The sequence below is a fragment of the Populus alba genome, chromosome 1, assembly GCF_005239225.2.
Source record: "Populus alba chromosome 1, ASM523922v2, whole genome shotgun sequence".
Lineage (NCBI taxonomy): Eukaryota > Viridiplantae > Streptophyta > Magnoliopsida > Malpighiales > Salicaceae > Populus > Populus alba.
In genome coordinates this window covers 37495986-37515009 of record NC_133284.1, presented here as the reverse complement: position 1 = coordinate 37515009, position 19024 = coordinate 37495986, and the positions used below count along the sequence as shown (strand labels likewise).

General features: G+C 34.3%; 3 protein-coding genes across 5 annotated transcripts; 2 read left to right on the top strand and 1 right to left on the bottom strand.

Annotated features, from left to right (window-relative positions):
• LOC118042841 (glyceraldehyde-3-phosphate dehydrogenase, cytosolic) lies at window positions 1-3788 on the top strand. Its single transcript, XM_035050561.2, has 11 exons — window positions 1-202; window positions 275-375; window positions 497-612; window positions 709-808; window positions 1298-1444; window positions 1539-1599; window positions 1686-1783; window positions 2483-2625; window positions 2929-3012; window positions 3204-3293; window positions 3427-3788. The coding sequence occupies exons 1-11, from the start codon at window positions 175-177 to the stop codon at window positions 3470-3472; spliced, it is 1014 nt and encodes a 337-aa protein (XP_034906452.1). The 5' UTR covers window positions 1-174; the 3' UTR covers window positions 3473-3788.
• A 4469-nt stretch (window positions 3789-8257) lies between these two features.
• Window positions 8258-11612, bottom strand: LOC118042842 (prohibitin-3, mitochondrial). 2 transcript variants are annotated; one of them, XM_035050563.2, is made up of 3 exons: window positions 11155-11612; window positions 10038-10569; window positions 8258-8422 (listed from the first exon to the last, which is right to left on the bottom strand). In XM_035050563.2, the coding sequence occupies exons 1-2, from the start codon at window positions 11464-11466 to the stop codon at window positions 10042-10044; spliced, it is 840 nt and encodes a 279-aa protein (XP_034906454.1). In that variant the 5' UTR covers window positions 11467-11612; the 3' UTR covers window positions 8258-8422; window positions 10038-10041. The 2 variants fall into 2 exon arrangements, with proteins under 2 accessions (XP_034906454.1, XP_034906453.1); XM_035050562.2 differs by lacking the exon at window positions 8258-8422 and adding an exon at window positions 9042-9301.
• A 5625-nt stretch (window positions 11613-17237) lies between these two features.
• On the top strand, window positions 17238-18729 carry LOC118042876 (large ribosomal subunit protein mL54). Of its 2 annotated transcripts, none has more exons than XM_035050610.2 (2): window positions 17238-17388; window positions 18062-18729. In XM_035050610.2, the coding sequence occupies exon 2, from the start codon at window positions 18072-18074 to the stop codon at window positions 18468-18470; it is 399 nt and encodes a 132-aa protein (XP_034906501.1). In that variant the 5' UTR covers window positions 17238-17388; window positions 18062-18071; the 3' UTR covers window positions 18471-18729. The 2 variants fall into 2 exon arrangements, with proteins under 2 accessions (XP_034906501.1, XP_034906502.1); XM_035050611.2 differs by having other exon boundaries at window positions 17247-17388; window positions 18050-18729.
• Window positions 18730-19024: the final 295 nt, after the last annotated feature.

Genomic DNA, 19024 nt, shown 5'->3' with positions numbered 1-19024 from the left:
ACGTGGTCATCACGTAATCACCGCCTCGACAAGTCCGCTCAACCTAACCGTTTCTTCTTAAGATCGCAAGAATCGCTCCTTAATTCCGTTGTATAATATTTATATATAAAGAAGAGGAAGCATCTCACTCACCATCACACTACACTCCATTTCTTCATCATCATCATCTTCTTCATGGCCAAGATTAAGATCGGTATCAACGGTGAGCGATTCAACGTCGTCGTCGTTGTGTTTAGTTTTTTTATTTTGTTTTTTAAAATCAAATTAAATGTAGGTTTTGGAAGGATCGGGCGTTTGGTGGCGAGAGTTGCTTTGCAGAGAGATGATGTTGAGCTTGTCGCTATCAACGATCCTTTTATCACCACTGATTACATGGCACTTACTCTCTTTTTTATTTTACTTGACCTTTCGTTTTCTGGCTCTTTTGAAATCTAACATCCTGAATGACATGTCGTCTGATCCGCTAATATATATTACGCTGGCTGTGTGTTTGTAGACATACATGTTCAAATATGACACTGTTCATGGGCAATGGAAGCACGGAGATATCAAGGTAAAGGATGAGAAGACTCTTCTGTTTGGTGACAAGCCAGTCGCTGTTTTTGGTGTCAGGTATGACTAACTCTTACTTTCTTTTTTTGTAGAATTTGTTAATCAAAGTACTTGTATTACGGGGTGGTTTGATGTTTTGTTTCTACTTGTAATTAGAAACCCAGAGGAGATTCCATGGGGCGCTGCTGGTGCTGATTTTGTTGTTGAGTCCACTGGTGTTTTCACTGACAAGGACAAAGCTGCTGCTCATTTGAAGGTGTTTGATATTTTCTATTTTCATATTTTACGATATGGGTATCTGGATAATAAAGATTATATTCTGCTTGGGTTTTTATTTTTTGAAATGCACTATTTCTAGATAGTTTCCTTCAAATCTTGAACTATGTTTTATCATTGTAACTTTTTATCCTGTTTTATATGCTGTAGGTTTGTAATGTGTAGAGTAAAAATGCATGTTCTAGGGTGGAAAAGGTTATGATGTTTCAAAAATCTGTCACTTGATTTTTTTCTGAGAAATCGTCCTCTTATGATAGGGTGTGAATGAATTTTCTATTGAATTTTCCATTTCTTGGGAAAACAAAGCTTAAAAGCTTGACTTTTTCTTATTGTTTTGAGGTTTGGTAACTTTTACATTTTGAAGGAATTGTTAAAATGCATGTTGGTTATCAAGCTGTTAGTTTTAGTTTTTATTATGTTTTTTGTGAATTGCATACGTATCTTACTTGGTTTTATGGTTTGATCCTAGGGTGGTGCAAAGAAGGTTATTATTTCTGCTCCTAGTAAGGATGCTCCCATGTTTGTTATGGGTGTCAATGAGAAGGAGTACAAGCCTGATCTCAACATTGTTTCCAATGCCAGCTGCACTACCAACTGCCTTGCTCCTTTGGCCAAGGTAGGCTCTTTCCTTTTCTCTTATTGTAAAGGGATGACAATAAATTTTTTAGTTTTGTACTGACATCTTTCTTGGATGTATTATATGCTTGTAGGTCATTCATGACAAGTTTGGTATTGTTGAGGGTCTTATGACTACTGTCCACTCCATTACTGGTGTGTGCTATGTTTTTATTTACTCCAATCCAATTGATGTAGACATTTTCTCCTTGACTAATTCTCTTATGTTCTATGTTATTCAGCTACACAAAAGACTGTTGATGGACCATCAATGAAGGATTGGAGAGGTGGTAGAGCTGCTTCCTTCAATATCATTCCCAGCAGCACCGGAGCTGCTAAGGTACTAATGACTGGCATCAAATAGTTCACCTGCCATTGCTTTGCATACCGCAAGCATTATTTTGAGCAGCAATGGTTTCTTATAGAAGTGAGATAATAATAGGCGAACCTTTGTTTTTTGGACCTCTTCTCAGACATCTTAAGTATCCATTGTCCAAAAACCACTTGTCTATTTTCACCATCAATCCTACCATATTTCATGTTTCTCGTTGTCTCTTTATGCCATGAAGTAAAGATCAACAACCTCCTCATGGGATACCTATCTTACTAGAAAACTGCTTATCTGGATTTCTAATTTACTTTTGTATGCATGTTGTGCATCCCTTTTTATGTGATGATAGATGCATGATATTGTGTTATTTTGCTATCATCTATGTGGCTAACTTGTCTCTAACCCTGAAAGAGGAACGAACCTCTTGAGGATTTTTGTTATTTTTATCTACAAAAAATGAATGTATTGAAACTAGTTGTTTTTTGTTGGGCTATGAGTTATTTATTCTCTTAGTTATTTCGTTAATGACTCCTAGTTGTCTATGAATATAGCACCTAATCTAATTTTTTGGTTGGGCTTTAGATGGCATCGAAACTACACTTTCTCAAATTCTCTTTTCCTCCCCACTCTTCTCTTCTTTCTCTCTCTCTTTCCTTCTCGTCTGGCATCAAATCCCTTTATAATCTGTGTTATTTTGTGATTGTGTAGGCAGTAGGGAAAGTTTTGCCTGCACTCAATGGAAAGTTGACTGGAATGGCTTTCCGTGTTCCCACAGTTGATGTCTCAGTGGTTGACCTCACTGTGAGAATTGAGAAGAAGGCCACATATGACCAGATCAAAGCAGCTATCAAGTAAGGATCATAAACCATAGACCCATCTTCTTTTCGTCTGTACTTATCTTCATCCTTTCTGTTTTGGTTTCTCCCCTGCATGTTGCTGTAGCCTGGAAAATCTTTGAATACTTTCCAATGAATAGATCATGAACCATTTAGTTTTTCTTATAGTGATTGAGTGCCAGTCTTTAAAGGGACTTCACAAATTACACTTACTAAATTGCCAGACATTATTCAAAGGGTAGCATTATATGATTGACTGTCCTATTGAAGTCTCTGATCGCTCATGCCTTGTGTCCTTTTTTTGGCTGTGTGATGCAGGGAGGAATCTGAGACCAATCTGAAGGGAATCCTTGGTTACACTGAGGATGATGTTGTCTCAACCGACTTCATGGGTGACAGCAGGTGAGGAGATCATGATGATATACAATTATGCATAGAGAAAGGGAGGGAGTTATCTCCATAAACATGAGAACATGTCCCCTCGCATACTCTCAACTTCTTTTCAAAAAAAAAAGGAAAGAAAAAGGTTTCCTTGTTCTATTATAGGTGGATTTAAAATTCATGCTGGCTTTTCAATGGCTGGAATTTGACAGGTCAAGCATATTTGATGCCAAGGCTGGAATTGCATTGAATGATAACTTTGTGAAGCTTGTCTCCTGGTATGACAATGAATGGGGCTACAGGTAATGGTTATTTCCAGACCTATTCAAAGCTATCTTGATTTTAAACTTGGCTGATTTGTTGTTTCTTTTCTCTGTCACCTTGTCTTTCTTTTACCTGATCCTTAATGTTTTCTTATTTGTATTTTCCATGCAGCTCTCGCGTGATTGACTTGATCATTCATATCGCCTCTGTGCAATAAGCCGGCTCTGTACCTCTGGGCCAGAAGTTTTTTTTGTATTTTCCATGCAGCTTTCTCGTGATTGACTTTGACCTTGCGATGGAGAGCCTCCTCTTTTCGGCTTAGTATGCAGTTTAATATGAGTCAGGGTTAGGAGATTTTTGGGAATAATTATTAATTGAACCATGTTTTTTTTGGGACTGGTTATATACACCATCTGGTCTCTTTCCAACTTTTGACTTTGATGATCATGTTTCCTCTGTGTTTTCTCCCCTAATGCAAACTGGGAAACTGCTACAATTCTCTTAATTCTACGAGTTAATTTGGGTTTCGCTTACATCCTCGTTCCTTGCATCCTTTCCTCCGGCAGGAAATGCCTTTTTCACCTGTTGTTTTACATGAATAATGTGGCTGTGGATGACATTGTTGATAACTTGAGATAAATTTCCAGCTGGTATTTGCCCGAGGTACGCCATGATTGCTCGGATGACCAGCTCCCCGCCAAAATTATATTTATTACATGCAAGGACAAGAATACAAGAGTGTGTTTTTTGTTTAATTTGGTTTTTTTTTTTTTTTTTTACTCACAGAGATAATTTTTCAAACCTTAAATTAAAAAACAAAATAAACCGAAGAATAGGGTTTTTTTTTTTTTTTTTTTTGTAATTATCCCAAAGTGAAAAGGGCAAGCCAGTTGTTTCGTTGAAGGAGATAAGGATGCATGAGAAGAATGAGAGAGTTTAGATTCTCTAGAAAAATAATAGAGGTTAGTTATACTTTTTTTAATTTTTTAATTAATTCGATTTAAGACAGTCATCTTTTATTAGAAGTTGATTCAGCAATCACTAGTCATGGTACTATTAGCAGGATAAAAAATTAATTTTAACGTAAAAAAATTATATATGTGTTGCTAAGGTTTTAAGAAAATTTTTATATGTGATTCGAAATTTTGATATATGTATTTAATAAAATTAATTGATAATTATTATATATATATATATATATATATATATATATTAATAATATTAAAATAAATTATTAACAATAATTAAAAAATAAAATGTGAAGCTAAAAGATAAATACAAATAAAGAAACAACATCTTGTATTTGTTATGTTGTTTAATTTTTTATTTAATTATATGTAAATATTTTTTATAGAAAAATAAAAAAAATCAATAAAAAAATAATTTGCTAGCATGGTTCCTTTTCTTTTTATTAATTCAACTTGACCCTACGACACAGCCCTTTGCATAGCGTTTGTTTTGAATAAAATTGTATTTGAGTTAACTTAATGTGATTTTTTTTTAAATAGCATATCAAACAAGACTTGAATGGTCTTATTCAAAACCTAATTTGAATAAAAAAAAACTCAATTTATCGTTATTTTATTTAAAAAAAATTAGGATCACAATGTTTTCATAAACCCATGTTAACTATCCAAGCTCTCTACATGAGTCATGGATCCAATTGGGTTTAACAAGTTATTTCTTTGAAATTAAATTTTTTATTTAATTATATAATAACAAAAATAAAAACATAAAGAAAAGCAGTCAAATAAAATTTAAGATAAAAATATATCATTAAAAGGTATAACAAAAAAGTGCTTTTTAATATTTGAGAAATATGTTATAATCTTATTACAAAACAAGTAAAACTAAATTATAATTTATCATATAATACCCCAAATAAGTTTTTAATTTATCAATTTTAATTTAAAAATTTTCAAGACTGGTTTGACTTTAAAAAAAAAAAAATATTTCAAGACAGTGTAGTTTCACTTTATTTTTAAAAAGTATTGAGACAATGCTATTTTTTATTTAAACAAGTTAGCCTAACTAACCCTCGAAATTCAAGGCCTGAGTCATGAACTTCCTTGGGTTCAATAATGTTTTTTTAGAATCTATCTTTTATTCTCGAGTCATAGACTTCCTTGGGTTCAATAAATTTTTTTTTAGAATCTATCTTTTATTTTATTATAAGACACTAAAAATAAACATTCAAAGAAAGTGATCAAATAAAAGTATTGATAAAAACAATATATATATATACACACACACACACAATTTATTTTAATGAATTTAAATTTAAGTCGCAAAGAGAAAATAATTTAAAGGGAAAAAAGTGATTAGATGCATAGGTCCTAGGTGGGCTAGTGTGACTAATCTATAAAATGAAAAGGTCACACGTGCCTAGTTTTTTTCTTTCTTTTTTTTTCCTTTTTTTTATTAGCTTAAGAGGCAAAATGATATGTCGTCCATATTTTTTTAAAAGAAATTAATTAAATGATACGTCGTTTGAATGCCTAGTGTTTTGACCAACAAATAGTTGGTCGGAAAAACAAGTAGGTTTTCAACCGATTTTCATCTAAAAACACTTAATAAACACTCTTATAATCCTTAAAAAGCCAATTTCTCAACTCAAAAAACCCCTAAATTGATCCAAAAACACAAAATCAAGTCAGAAAAATTACTTTATCAGCCTTGATCTACTTTTCCATACAAGATAAAGTATAAATCATTGATGATAAGTTTTTCGACAAACAATAATTGTCTGTAATTTCATTGAAAAAAACTAAAAAACAATATCGAATGATGAAATTGAAAACAAAATAAGATAAAAAAAAAAATTGTAATCCATGATAACTTTTTAAATTGCATGAATAAAATAAATAAAATATTATGCAATGTTGCACAAATTAAAAATCTTATAAAAAGATATATATATATATATAATTTTTTTTTTTAAAGAATCACAAATAAATCATACAATCCTCTTTAAAAATTAAACACACCTACTATCATAAAATAATAATCAAAATCTTAAAAAAAAAAAAAGCTAAATAAGTGGACAACAATCTTTTTTTGGAAAAGAATCAGGTTAGGCTCAGTGCCCAGGCCCATAAAGCTATGGCTCGTACCTAAGCCTTTTATTGTTTTTAAGTTTAATGAGGTAAACTACACATCATTCGCCTCAATCATTTCCAAAAAAAATAATGTGTTGTCTGCATCAACACGTTGTCCACTTAGCCTATAATTCAGCCGCTAGTGTGGCCAGAAAAATGATGTTTTTTTTTTACTCAAAAACCTATTTCAACCCATTATTGACCAAAAAAACTTAAGAAACACCCTAAAAACCTCGTTAAACCAATCCATGGCCTCTAAAAACACAAAAAAACTTTTTTAAAAATCTGAAATCAACCTAAAATCCAAAAATATTCTCAAGTCTAAATTTGTTTTTTCTAGGTATTTTCAAGATTAAAAAAAAATATAATCGTAACCCCCTTATCATATGAAACTATTTGATACAAAGAACGGCTGTTTTGGTAACTGAAATCGTCACCAACAACAACTTTCTCAATCTATATTGAAATATGGCGACTTTCTCTCTCCTTCAACCAAAAAAGAATTGAAAATGTTGAGAATGAAGTTTGGTATTAAAATGAAAATTTTAAAAAATTACAAAGACCGGTAATCCTAATATCTCAAAAAGATGGGGGGGGGGAAAAAACAACTTCAAAAACAAATTTCAAACACGCCCCCTATTCTACTCGTTTTTTTACTTTAATCCTTTTTTCTTTCAATTCAACCCTCTCCTTAAAAAATATGTTTTTCAAGTAATTGGAGGCTAATTTGGATTCAATAGGGATAAATCACGCAAGATAAAAATTTGAGTATCAAATTAAAAAAAAAAAAAAAAAAAAACATGGCTATAATCAACAGAGAGGGGACAGTGAAATATTGTATGAGTAGGCAACCCAGTTTGGTCAATTGGGCCAAGATCAAGCTGGAATTACACCTGAGCTGTGTAGAAACTAGCTTGATTCAAAACCAGTGAATTCAGTTCTGTTCATATCGTTTGGATCACAGAACACATTATCTGCATCGCAAATGATGGAGTTGGCAATGACATTGGGGGCTAGCGGGAAGAACTTCATCTGGATAGTGAGGCCACCTGTAGGCTGACATAAACTTGGAATTTAAAACAAAAGAATGGTTGCCTAAAGGATTTGAAGAAAGAATGAAAGATTCAAAAAGAGGATTAGTAATGCATAAATGGGCACCGCAATTAGAAATTTCGTCTCATAAGTCTATATCAGCATTTTTGAGTCATTGTGGATGGAACTCGGTACTTGAATCTTTGAGCCATGGTGTGCCACTAATTGGGTTGCCAATGGCAGCAGAGCAGTTCTATAATGTCAAGCTCTTGCAAGAAAAGCTGTGAGGTTAGGCATGAAGATAAAGTGAATGCGATTGGTGGTAATGGATGAAACGGAAAAGGGGAAGGAGATGAGAAAGAATGCATCCAAAGTGAGGGATAAGATCATGGATGCTGTTAAACTTGAAAAAGATTTCCAGGGGGCTTCTGTCGAAGCCATTGATGAATTCTTGAATGCTTCATTGATGAAGCGAGAGGAGACAAGGAGAGGAGCAGAGAATGGGCTTTAACAAATGAAAATTGAGTGCTGGAGTTTGGACACAAGAGTACTCATCACGAAGTTCTGATTCAAAAAGACGAAACCAAGTGCCATTCATGCATTTTCGTTTCAACTGGTTGATGTATTTCAAGCTCAGTAAATTGACATCAAATCACATCACTTAATTTCACATTAACTAAAGATCTGAGAACGGCGTGCTGGGTAAGTGCAATCGAGCCCTCCAGCACACTACTTGTCAATTGACTCGATTTAGATAACACAGAATCAATCTTACCTTCTTGAGTACCTGTGTTCATGAACTTAGACGCGAAGGAAAACAAGACAAATACCTATTTTTGCAGACGAAAAAGGATGTGTGCTGAAAAGTAGGAGTCAGTGTTATCCACTAGCTAAGGTGGTAAACAATATTATTAAGAATTTCGCCAAATTTTAAATCATTTACTCTTTTTATTCATATCGTAACAGAAGGCTATCCTGATTGCGATACAACAGCTGGGGCCATTAAGAAAAAGGCCGTCAAAATACAGAATTATTCCCTGCAAAGATCACAAACACAAACATGTTCAAATACATGGTAATAATCAATCCGAGACATGCAAAGATTCACTGCCAACATGATGATTAAAATCAAGAATAAATTTTTAGAGGCAAGCTTCACACTTTCACAATATGTAATATAATGTAATGGAAGAAGCACTTGTTCATCACCTTATGTTGTATCAAACATGTAATTATTGTATGGTAAATGCTATATATTATTTGCCCTCGGCGACGACCAAGTATAGCATCCATAACAGTCATCACAGGCAAATCAATTATTATTAGACAGAGAAAAGCAGGCAAGTAACTTGTATTGATAGACATTGTTTATACTGTAGTCGAGAGCATCACATCCACATGTAAATACATAATAGCTATTCTGCATTGGAAATGAACATTCTCCACAACGCAAGCAATGGTGGTGTTAACCTCTGTAGATCATCCACATACCTGCACAATAGCTATGACTACCAAAACCTGTGACCACTCCCTCTCTATAACAGTTATGAATATTTCCATCTAAACAGCTATGTAATCAGATGTTCAAAAATCAAATCTCAAGTATGTATCATGGCAAAGGTCATTGTATCTCAAGCATGTTCAACCACAAAAAAAGGCCACGAACAAGAACCACATTCATTCACCAAATTTTAAGCACACAAGTATTCAAATCCTTGTGAGTTATGAAATAGCTTAGCATAGTCATAACCAAAATCCATAAGTTTTCCCTTCAACATGACATCCTGCAACTTCTGAATCTTAACAGATTCATATGATATATGGTCTCTACAAAATCAAAAGATTTATGCTAATAAAGGAAGTAATACTCCAGCAATTCACAATCAGGTAACACCATTACATCATGCCAGAATACCCTGCAAAAAATATGAAAATGAAATCAAGAATTATGAAGACAGATCTATAAGTGGAGGTATTCGATGACAATGTGAAGTAGTGGAATTATTGGGCTGAGATCCATAAGCTTATTAAGACTAGCTTGAAAGGAGATTTGAGTGGAGATATTCAATGACAATGTGAAGTAGCGGAATTATTGGGCTGAGATCCATGAGCTTATTAAGACTAGCTTGAAAGGAGATTTGATAACCATGTTTTACACGGAAATAAGATGAACGACAAACAAAAATGAAACCACAAACAAGCTGACTGGAGGATTTCAGGGTGCGGTGAGGAGGCAAAAGCAATGGGAAAGCATTTACACCTAAAATCACAAAGCAGCAGCAGCATACTTCCATTGACAACCCACATGTTCAAATGGCAAACACCAAACATCATTCCAACTCCCACATTGAAATCCAAGCACCCAAGTACAGGTAGAAAAAGCATTTATATTAATTATACCAAGCAGCAGCATCAAAATTCTATTGTCAAGCCATAAATTCAAGTGGTGAACAGAAAAGACCAATCCCACTCCCATGGGCAAATTCAAGCACCCAAACATAGGGAAAAAAACATTCATACTAAGCACCAAGCCGCATCATCAAAACTCCATTTCCAACCCATAGATTCCAGTGACAAGCACCAAATATCAATCGAACTCCCATAGGTAAATTCAAACACCCAAATGTAAACATGAAAAGAAATAGAAAATACCTATTCACCGGTTTGCATTCAGTGCCAGAAGCATGTTGTTACCACCAGGAAGGTATGCCACGTTGGGTGACTTAGCCAGAGTTGAAGCAATTTCCCTTGATGCTTCAATCCTTCTCAATTCAATCAGCCCCATACCAGCTTTTGTTGTTGCCTCAGAGATCAGCTTAGCAGCATCACTCTCACCTTCTGCCCTGATAATTGCAGCCCTTCTCTCCTGGTCAGCCTTCATGACAACAAACTTGGACCTCTCTGCCTCTTGCTGCGCAACCTGTTTCTGCTCTACAGCCCTTGAGAACTCCACTCCATAAGACAAGTGGGTAATAGCCACATCATCCATCACTATGTCGAAGTCACTTGCACGCTTGATGAGTGCGTCACGGACCAGAGCTGACACCTGGGGACGCTCAGTGAGGAGCTGATCAGCATTGAACTGAGCAACCACAGCCTTCAACACCTCATTGCCGATCGAGGGGAGCACCTTCTCATCATACTCGAGCCCAAGGCGTTGAAAGATATGAGGCAAACGTGACACCTGCTCAAATAACCATTTTTCAGTCAAATATACAGAAAACAAAAATACAATCATACAAATTGACCATGTAAAATCCTGATTCAGTCTGATTTTAGTAAAAGAAAAGGAGTGAAAAAAAACCCAGAACACTTCAGTCCTCAGAACCAAAATCCTAATTCATAATTTAACAGCCCAGCTAAACAATACAATGAAAAGCTAAATTAGTCTCTCTTTCTTTCTGCTAGCAATCTGAACTAAAACCCCATCTCCCTAACTTTTGCTAGCTCACTAAACCATATGAAACGCATATTAAAAACAAAACAAAAGCCCTCTAAAAACCCATCACAAGGACAAACCCAGCAACTAAGCAATATGACAATCACAGACAATTCATCTCCATTCTGTACTCAATAGCTAAATCAATTAAAACCCATCTCAAGTTCACCTCACATTTGTGCTACTTAACTAAAGCATGCCAAAACACACATAAAAAACCACCTGAAAAATACAAAGAGAAACAACAAAACTATACCTTTACAAAACCATCAAATCTAGCAACACCCATTTTCGTTCATTTCAATCAAAAGCAAATGATTTCGTTATTACCTCAGGACGAGAGAGAACACGGAGGGTAAGATTGACCATCTGAAGATCCTTAGTACCAGAGACAGAAGAGAAAGTGTGAGGTCGTGTACGGATGTCAAAGATAAATGGTTTTTGAAGCCAAGGGATGAGGAAATGAGTCCCTTCACCAATGCTAGTATCAATGACTCCACGGAATCTGTCAAAGAGAACAGCGCGTTGGCCTCCATCGACGGTGTAAAGAGAGGAGTTGAGAATGGTGGCGGCGGCACCAAGACCGAAAGCTGCGCGAGCGACGTTGTTAAGGAAGGAAACTGCTGCTTGGCTGCTACCCATCCTTGAAGACGTGAAGTGGGTGTTTTGGGGGTTGAGAAGAGGTGGTGGGTGGGTCTTAGGGTTTATGACAGACGTGACTTTGAGGAGAGGAGAGGTTTTAACATAAATCAATGGGGGCGGGTCGGATTAATTTTGTTTGGGTTGCTGCTTGCTTGACAAGTAAAATAAAAATATATGTTTTTTTATTTATTTTATTTTATTTGTTTTGTTTTTTGTTCAATTTATTTATCTTGATAGTATGAAATTTATCTTGATAGTATGGAATTGATGTCTGTTTTGGTATCATGGTGAATGGTATTTTAAAAAAAAATATATATTTGAAAATAATTTAATATATTTTTTCAGATTTTTATTTTATTTCATTACATCAAAATCATTAGAAAATATTACAAAAATATCAATTTGTTATTCTTTTAATATATATATATATATATATATATATATATATATATATATATAAAACTCACTCAAACACAATTCTAAATCATATAAAAAACAATGCATCTTCAATTCTAAATTTTGGAGTTTTTTATACCATGAAATTCAAACTTCTTTTTTAGAATTAGCAATTTTCAGAGTATTCAATTAGATTTTTCAAAAGTATAAATAAATAAATAAGAATATTAAAAAGTGCACTCACCATTGGATCGCATTGTAGATTTGAATTTAATTTAAATCTTGAAATAATTAATTATTTTATACACAGGAAGAAACAATCAATTGACATCTTTGAAAAAGAAAATAACACAATAACATTTTTAATAAATAAAAACTCACAAACTCCACTAATGAAAAATCATGGTTAGAAAAAAAAAACTTTTACATTTCTTATAGTTTTTGCATTTTCTTAGAATAGTAAAATTATATAAATGAACTATAGATATTGGCTTAGATTGATCTACATGGATGAATTTTTTTGGATAATTATTTTATTTTTTTCAATTCAATTCCAAATCAAAATTCAAATATATATATTCTAGTTGTTAGGATTCCTTTATTCTAGGATTTATTCTTGCATGCTCTAATAATAACCCTTATTACTTCAGGGGCATGTTGTTTTTCATGTTTTTGATCTAGTCATTTACCACAATTCTAGGACCTATATAACTGTAGGTTATTATTTATTTTCTGTTGTGTATAAAGCTATTTAATAGTCATAGTTGTTGTTTAAGTTTTATATGAATTTTTCCTGAGTTTACCAGTGCAATCATACTTTGTATTTACAAAACTTTTGATAGCTTAGTTCAGTTTTAATATCTGGTATCAAAGCTTTATCATAGGGCCTAACCAACATCTGTAATTACAGTTATCAGTGTGAAGGAACAAGAACATGACATCTAAGAATAGTTTTGTACAACCTGTCATTCTAAGGTTTGATGGGCACTAAGATCACTGGAGTGTACTTATCGAGAATTTTTTGTGTTCTATAAAATATTGAAATTTGGTGAAGATAGGTATCATTGTAGTAGCAAAAGAAGCTGATTCTAGTGTCCCGCAAACAAAGGCACTGAAGGAGCTAAAGTTGAAAGACTTGAAGGTCAAGAATTATTTGTTCTAGGCCATTGATCATTCAATCCTGGAAATGATCTTAAAGAAGGACACTACGAAGGATATATGGGATTCCTTGAAATAAAAGTATCAAGAAATAACATGTGTGAAGCATGTTCAATTGTAGGCATTTCAAAAGGAGTTTAAAGTGCTGCACATAAAGATTGGAAAAACTGTCAATGATTACTTTGGAAAGATGCTCATTATAGCCAATAAGATGAGAATTCATGGAGAAAAAATGGAGGTTATGGTGATCATTGAGAAAATTTTGAGGTTTATGAATTTATATGTTGTCTGCTCAATTAAGGAGTCGCATGACTTGGATGTGTTTATCCATTGATGAGCTTTAGAAAAGTCTTCTCGTGCATGAACAAAGAATAAATCGGTATAATGTGGAAGAACAAGCTCTTTAAGTAACTTTTAGAGTTCAACAAGAAGGATGACATGGTGGTTGTAGCTCTTATCATAGAAGAGAGGGAGGAAGGGGTAGATTTAAGTTCAACAAATCTATCATAAAATGTTACAACTGTCATGAGCTAGGACATTTCCAATGGGAATGTCCTAAGAAAACTAGTGACTCTAAGGCTAACTTTGCATAAATAAAAGAGAAATATTGTTAATGGCGCAAACGGATGTTAAGGAAGATAAGATGGAGTATATTTGGTTTCTTAATTCTGGATGTAACAATCATATGTGTAGCAGAAGGGAAGCATTTAACGAAATGGATGAAAATTTCTAAGAGCCAGTGAATCTGGGAAATGACTTCAGTCACAATGTACAAGGAAAGGGCAAGGTGTGAATAGAGGTGTATGGGATCGTGCATACGATTAAATGAGTTTTCTTTGTACTTGAGTTAAAGAATAAGTTGTTGAGTATCAGTCAACTACAAGAGAGGGGACTCGCAATGCTCATACAACATTGAAAGTGTAAGATTTTTCATCCTGGGAAATGTCTAATTCTTGAAACTGAGATGACATACAATAGGATGTTTGCCTTGGTTACTTGCTGTCGATTGAAGGAACAAACTTGTCTCTCCATAACAATCATATATCAAGCAAGTCGTTGGCATTGTCGATATGGGCATTTAAGTTAGAATGGATTGATAATGCTACAACAAAAGAATATGGTTAAAGGGCTGCTAAAGTTCAAAGCTCCTTAGAAAGTATGTGAATACTGTCTTGTGAGAAAGCATCATCATGATTCTTTTCCAAGGGAAAATGTATGGAGAGTTTCCAAAATACTACAATTGTACATACTGACATATGTGGTCCAATGAGTCTAATCTTAAATAGTAAGAACATATATTTCATCACTTTTATTGATGATTACAAGAAGAACTTAGGTTTATTTTTTAGTGGAGAAATCAGAAGCCTTTGCCATGTTCAAAACGTATTAAGCTAGAGTGGAGAAGGAAACATGAACATTTATAAGAGGTTTGAGTATAGATTGAGGAGATAAGTTCACATCACATGAATTCATAAGTTTTTGCAATAAGAATGGCATTCACATATAGTTGATGACTGCTTACACTTTTTAACAAAATAATGTTACTGAAAGGAAGAATCGCACTAACATGAATATGATTTGATGTATGCTATCAGAAAAGCACATTCCAAAGATTTTCTAGACAGAAGTAGTGAAGTAGGCAATGTATGTGTTGAATTGAAGTCCAACTCTTGTTGTGAAAAGCAAGACACCCGAAGAAGTGGGTGCAAACCATCAGTGAATCACTTTAGAGTCTTTGGATGTCTATCTCATATACATGTACCTGATAGCTAAAAAATAAAACTTGATGATAAAAGCCTCAAATGCATACTATTAGGGGTAAATGAAGAATTCAAAGCTTATAGATTGTTTGATCCCATTTCATAGAAAATTATTGTAAACCGAGATGTGGTTTTTGAGGAAGATCAACATTGGAATTGGGATGACAGTTATGAATAGGCTATTTTAGCTTAAGTATCTGGAGCTAATGAATATATGGGAAACAATAAGTCTAATGGTAGTGATTCATTAGAAATATGAGATATCACGAATGAAGGCAATTCAATTCAAAAGGGATGAACTCGAAGACCACCAATTTGGATAAGAGATTATGAAATTGGTGAAGGTTTCTTTGATAAAGAAGACGTGAACTTGGCTTACCCAACCTTGTTTACTGATGGTGATCCCAATACTTATAATGATGCTGTAAAAAGTAAGAAATGGAAACAAGAAATGGATCAAGAAATAAAAGCCATAAAGTAGAATGATGTGTGGGAATTGACTAATCTGCCATCAGGAGGGAAATTATTGGAGTAAAATGGGTTTTCAAAATAATACTAAATGAAAAGGGGGAGGTGGACAAGTACAAGGCTTGGCTTGTTGCCAATAGATATAGTCAATAATAAGGAGTGGATTTTTCTAAAGTGTTTACACCAATAGCTTAATTGGATACAATTCAAGTGGCTATTTTCCTTACTGCACAAAAGAGTTTGAAGATTTAAGAGCTTGATGTCAAATCAGCTTTTCTGCATAGAGAGATTAATGAGGAAGTTTTTATTGAACAACCACCTGGTTATGAACAAAAGGGGAGAAAATCCAAGGTACATCATCTCAAAAAGGCATTATACGAAATCAAGCAAACTCCACAAGCATGGTGCAAGTCGAATAGAGTTGTATTTCATCAATGAGGGGTTCAATAAATGTCCTTACAAGTATACATTGTTCATCAACATAGCCAATGAAGGTAAAATTTTAATTGTATGCTTTTATTTTGATGATCTTATATTCACTGGGAATGATGAGTTATTGTTCGAGCAATTTAAAAGGTCTATGTTGGTTGAGTTTGATATTACTAACTCGAAAAAATAAGGTATTTCATTGGAATTAAAGTGGTGCAGACAACAAATGGCATATTTATTAGTCAACGAAAAAAATGCACAAGAAGCGTTAGAAAGGTTTAGCATGGATTAATGCAACTCAGTGTATAATCCTGTGATTCCTGGATTTAAACTTACTCGTGATGAAGAGGAGCGAGAGTTGACAACACGCTTTATAAGCAAATGGCTGGGAGTCTTATGTTCTTAATATCTACACGTCCTAATCTTATGTTTATTGTAAATCTAATTAGTAAGTACATGGAGCATCTTGCCGAGTCTCATTTATTGACATTTAAAAGAATTTTAAGGTACATGAAATGCACTGTAGGTTTCGGGGTATTCTACAAGAAGGGAAGAGATGAACTTATTGACCATACGAATAATAACTATGTTGGTAATCAAGATGACAAGAAAAGTACTTCAGGTGATGTCTTTATGATGAATTCAAGAGTAATTTCATGGCCCACAAAGAAATAACCAGTGGTTACTCTTTCCACTACTGAAGTAGAGTTTATTTCTGCAGCCTTAAGTGCATGTCAAGTGGTGTGATTAAGAATAATTTTAAAAAGTTTAAGTTTGAGATAAACTGATCCGACAATGATTTTTTGTGATAATGTCTTAACCATTAAGCTTTCAAAGAAGCAGGTAATGCATAGTCGTAGCAAGCACATAGATATATAGTTTTATTTTCTTAGAGATCTTGTCAAAGATGGGGTAATGGAGTTGTTGCATTATTCTACTCAAGAGCAAATTGTAGTAGACATTATGACAAAGCCGTTAAAGCTTGAAGTGTTTCTGAAGTTGCAAGATTTAATGGGTGTTTGCGAATACACTGGAATAAATAGAATATCAATGGTGTTCATTTCAAGAAAGGATGTTTAAGCTGTCAAGACTCTAATTGTTAGGATTCTTTTATTTTCGGATTTATTCATGGATGTAATAATAACTCTGGAGGGACAAGTTGATTTTTTTGGTTTTTGATCTAGTTATTTACCACTATTCTAGAGCTTGTATAATTATTGGCTGTTATCTTCTGTTGTATGTAAGGCTACTTAATAGTCACAATTGCTATTTAAGTTTTATATGAACTTCCCCTGAGTTAAGTTTACCAGTGCTATCATACTTTGTATTCACAAAACTTTTGATAACTCAGTTCAATTTTAACAACACACAGGAGGCGTAAGCGTGTCTATTTTTGAATTTATATTATTATTTTATTTTATTTTATTTGAGGATAAAGTATAAAAACCAGTGGTAGATATTCATAGTCTCAGACTCTCAGTCAGCAAAACATTCTAGTAAAAAGTTGAGGCCCATTCTTTTCCAATGGAAATGTTGGGCTAAAAGCCTCTGATTAGAAGACTCAATGTGGGCTTTGTAAGTTAGTGAGCCCAGATTAAACGCCATCAAGCATCAAGAGCTGGTTAGGGCTTATTCTCTTCCCTCAGTCACCCTCTCGGCATCAACGGCAACTCTGTCAGAAGAGTTTGATCTCCTTTACTGGCGCTCCCAGGTACCATTCTACTTTACTGCTGAGTTACTTAGTGCTTAGTTATCATGATCTTGTGCTTCTCAGCTTTCTAAATGAATTTGGATGCTTGCTAGAGATTTACTTGAGATTTCTATAGTAGTAGAAATGGAAAAGAAGGGTTTTTTTTTTTCCTTAGGAAACTAAAATAGGGGTTTTTGTTTTCATCCAAGCAGCATCTTAGCTAAGACTTTAGGAGGGTTTGCAGCTCTTGAGTTGTGTCATAAAAGAAAAGTACTGAGCAACCCCTTCTTTGTAATTCCATAGCTGCAGTTTGAATATTAAGTCTCCCTTCTTTGCAACCACTCTGAATGTATGCAGTAGTAGAAAAATGTAATTGAGGCAGTTATAGATTGTATTTGATAAAGGGAAATAACCACTTGTAGAGAATCCCTGTTTTTTTTCTTTGTAATTTGATTTTTTTATCTGCTTAGAATGTCCCCTGAGCTCCTGTGTGAACGTGGGAATGGGGTTTGTACTCGGATTTCATCATGAATTTAAGTTGGCATCTATTAAGTAAAGCAATACCACATTGAGTAGAAGTTAGAGATATGCTAAGTTGTGGTTTTGTGAAAGTGTGTACTTCTATATGAATGTGAATGAGATCTTATTTGTTTGGATGTTTTTCTCATTGTGTTTGTGAAAGTTGGTGTTGCAGGGTTAAAGTTATGGCAATGAACTGCATTAAATCTTTGAGAGGTATCGTGATTACTAAGGAGGCAGTGGGGATGGTGGATCGACGGACATTTTCTGCTGGGGCAAAAAAGAAAGGTGGCAAAGGGGGAGCAGCAGCTGATGCTCCAAAAGCATCATCGCTGGGTAAAGAAGTCAAGTCTACAACTACAGTTGGTGCCAATATTCTCAAGGATGGAACAGATCCCAAGGTCTTGGACGATTCTGAATACCCTGATTGGCTGTGGCGATTACTTGATAAACGTCCAGCATTGAGTGTAACTGAGAAAGGAAGAATATTTGAAACTCTCCCTTACGAAGATCTCAAACGCTTTGTCAAGCTGGACAACCGGGCAAGAATCAAGGAAAATAACTTTTCTAAAGCCAAGAACTGATAGAAATAAATCCGTAAGATATATTGTCTCATTGTTAAGTACGATCCATCCTTCTCTTCTTGGATTCCTTGATGTGATTGAGTTGCGTGAAAAATGATGAAATGGAACTCGAGGGATGCATAAATGTTTTAACATATGTATGTAGTACCTGCCCTAGTACTTTATCTTTTATACTCTCTATCTTTTCATTGGAACATTTTGTGCTGTTTAAAAGAGCAAAATCCATCATATTTAATGGATAAAGGATTTTGATCGTTGACTCGCCACTGTTACAACCTCTACCATGTTTTTTCTTTTACTTGATTGCTATAATGAGGTTTCTTCCTGAATAAACGGAAAGAACTTACAATGAACTACTGTATATTAGCTTTTTATTCTTTTCACCAGACAGCAGTGCCTCATTGCTTGGTCAGAGAATTGCAACCTCGGCTTTTAACTGTTTCACTTTATGAAGTGATTGCCATATACCGTGTTGTGGTTAATTACAACGTGGGGTGGTGGTAAATTATGCAGTATCATGGCAGGATGCCTCGCAATTCAGCTGAGCCATGAAC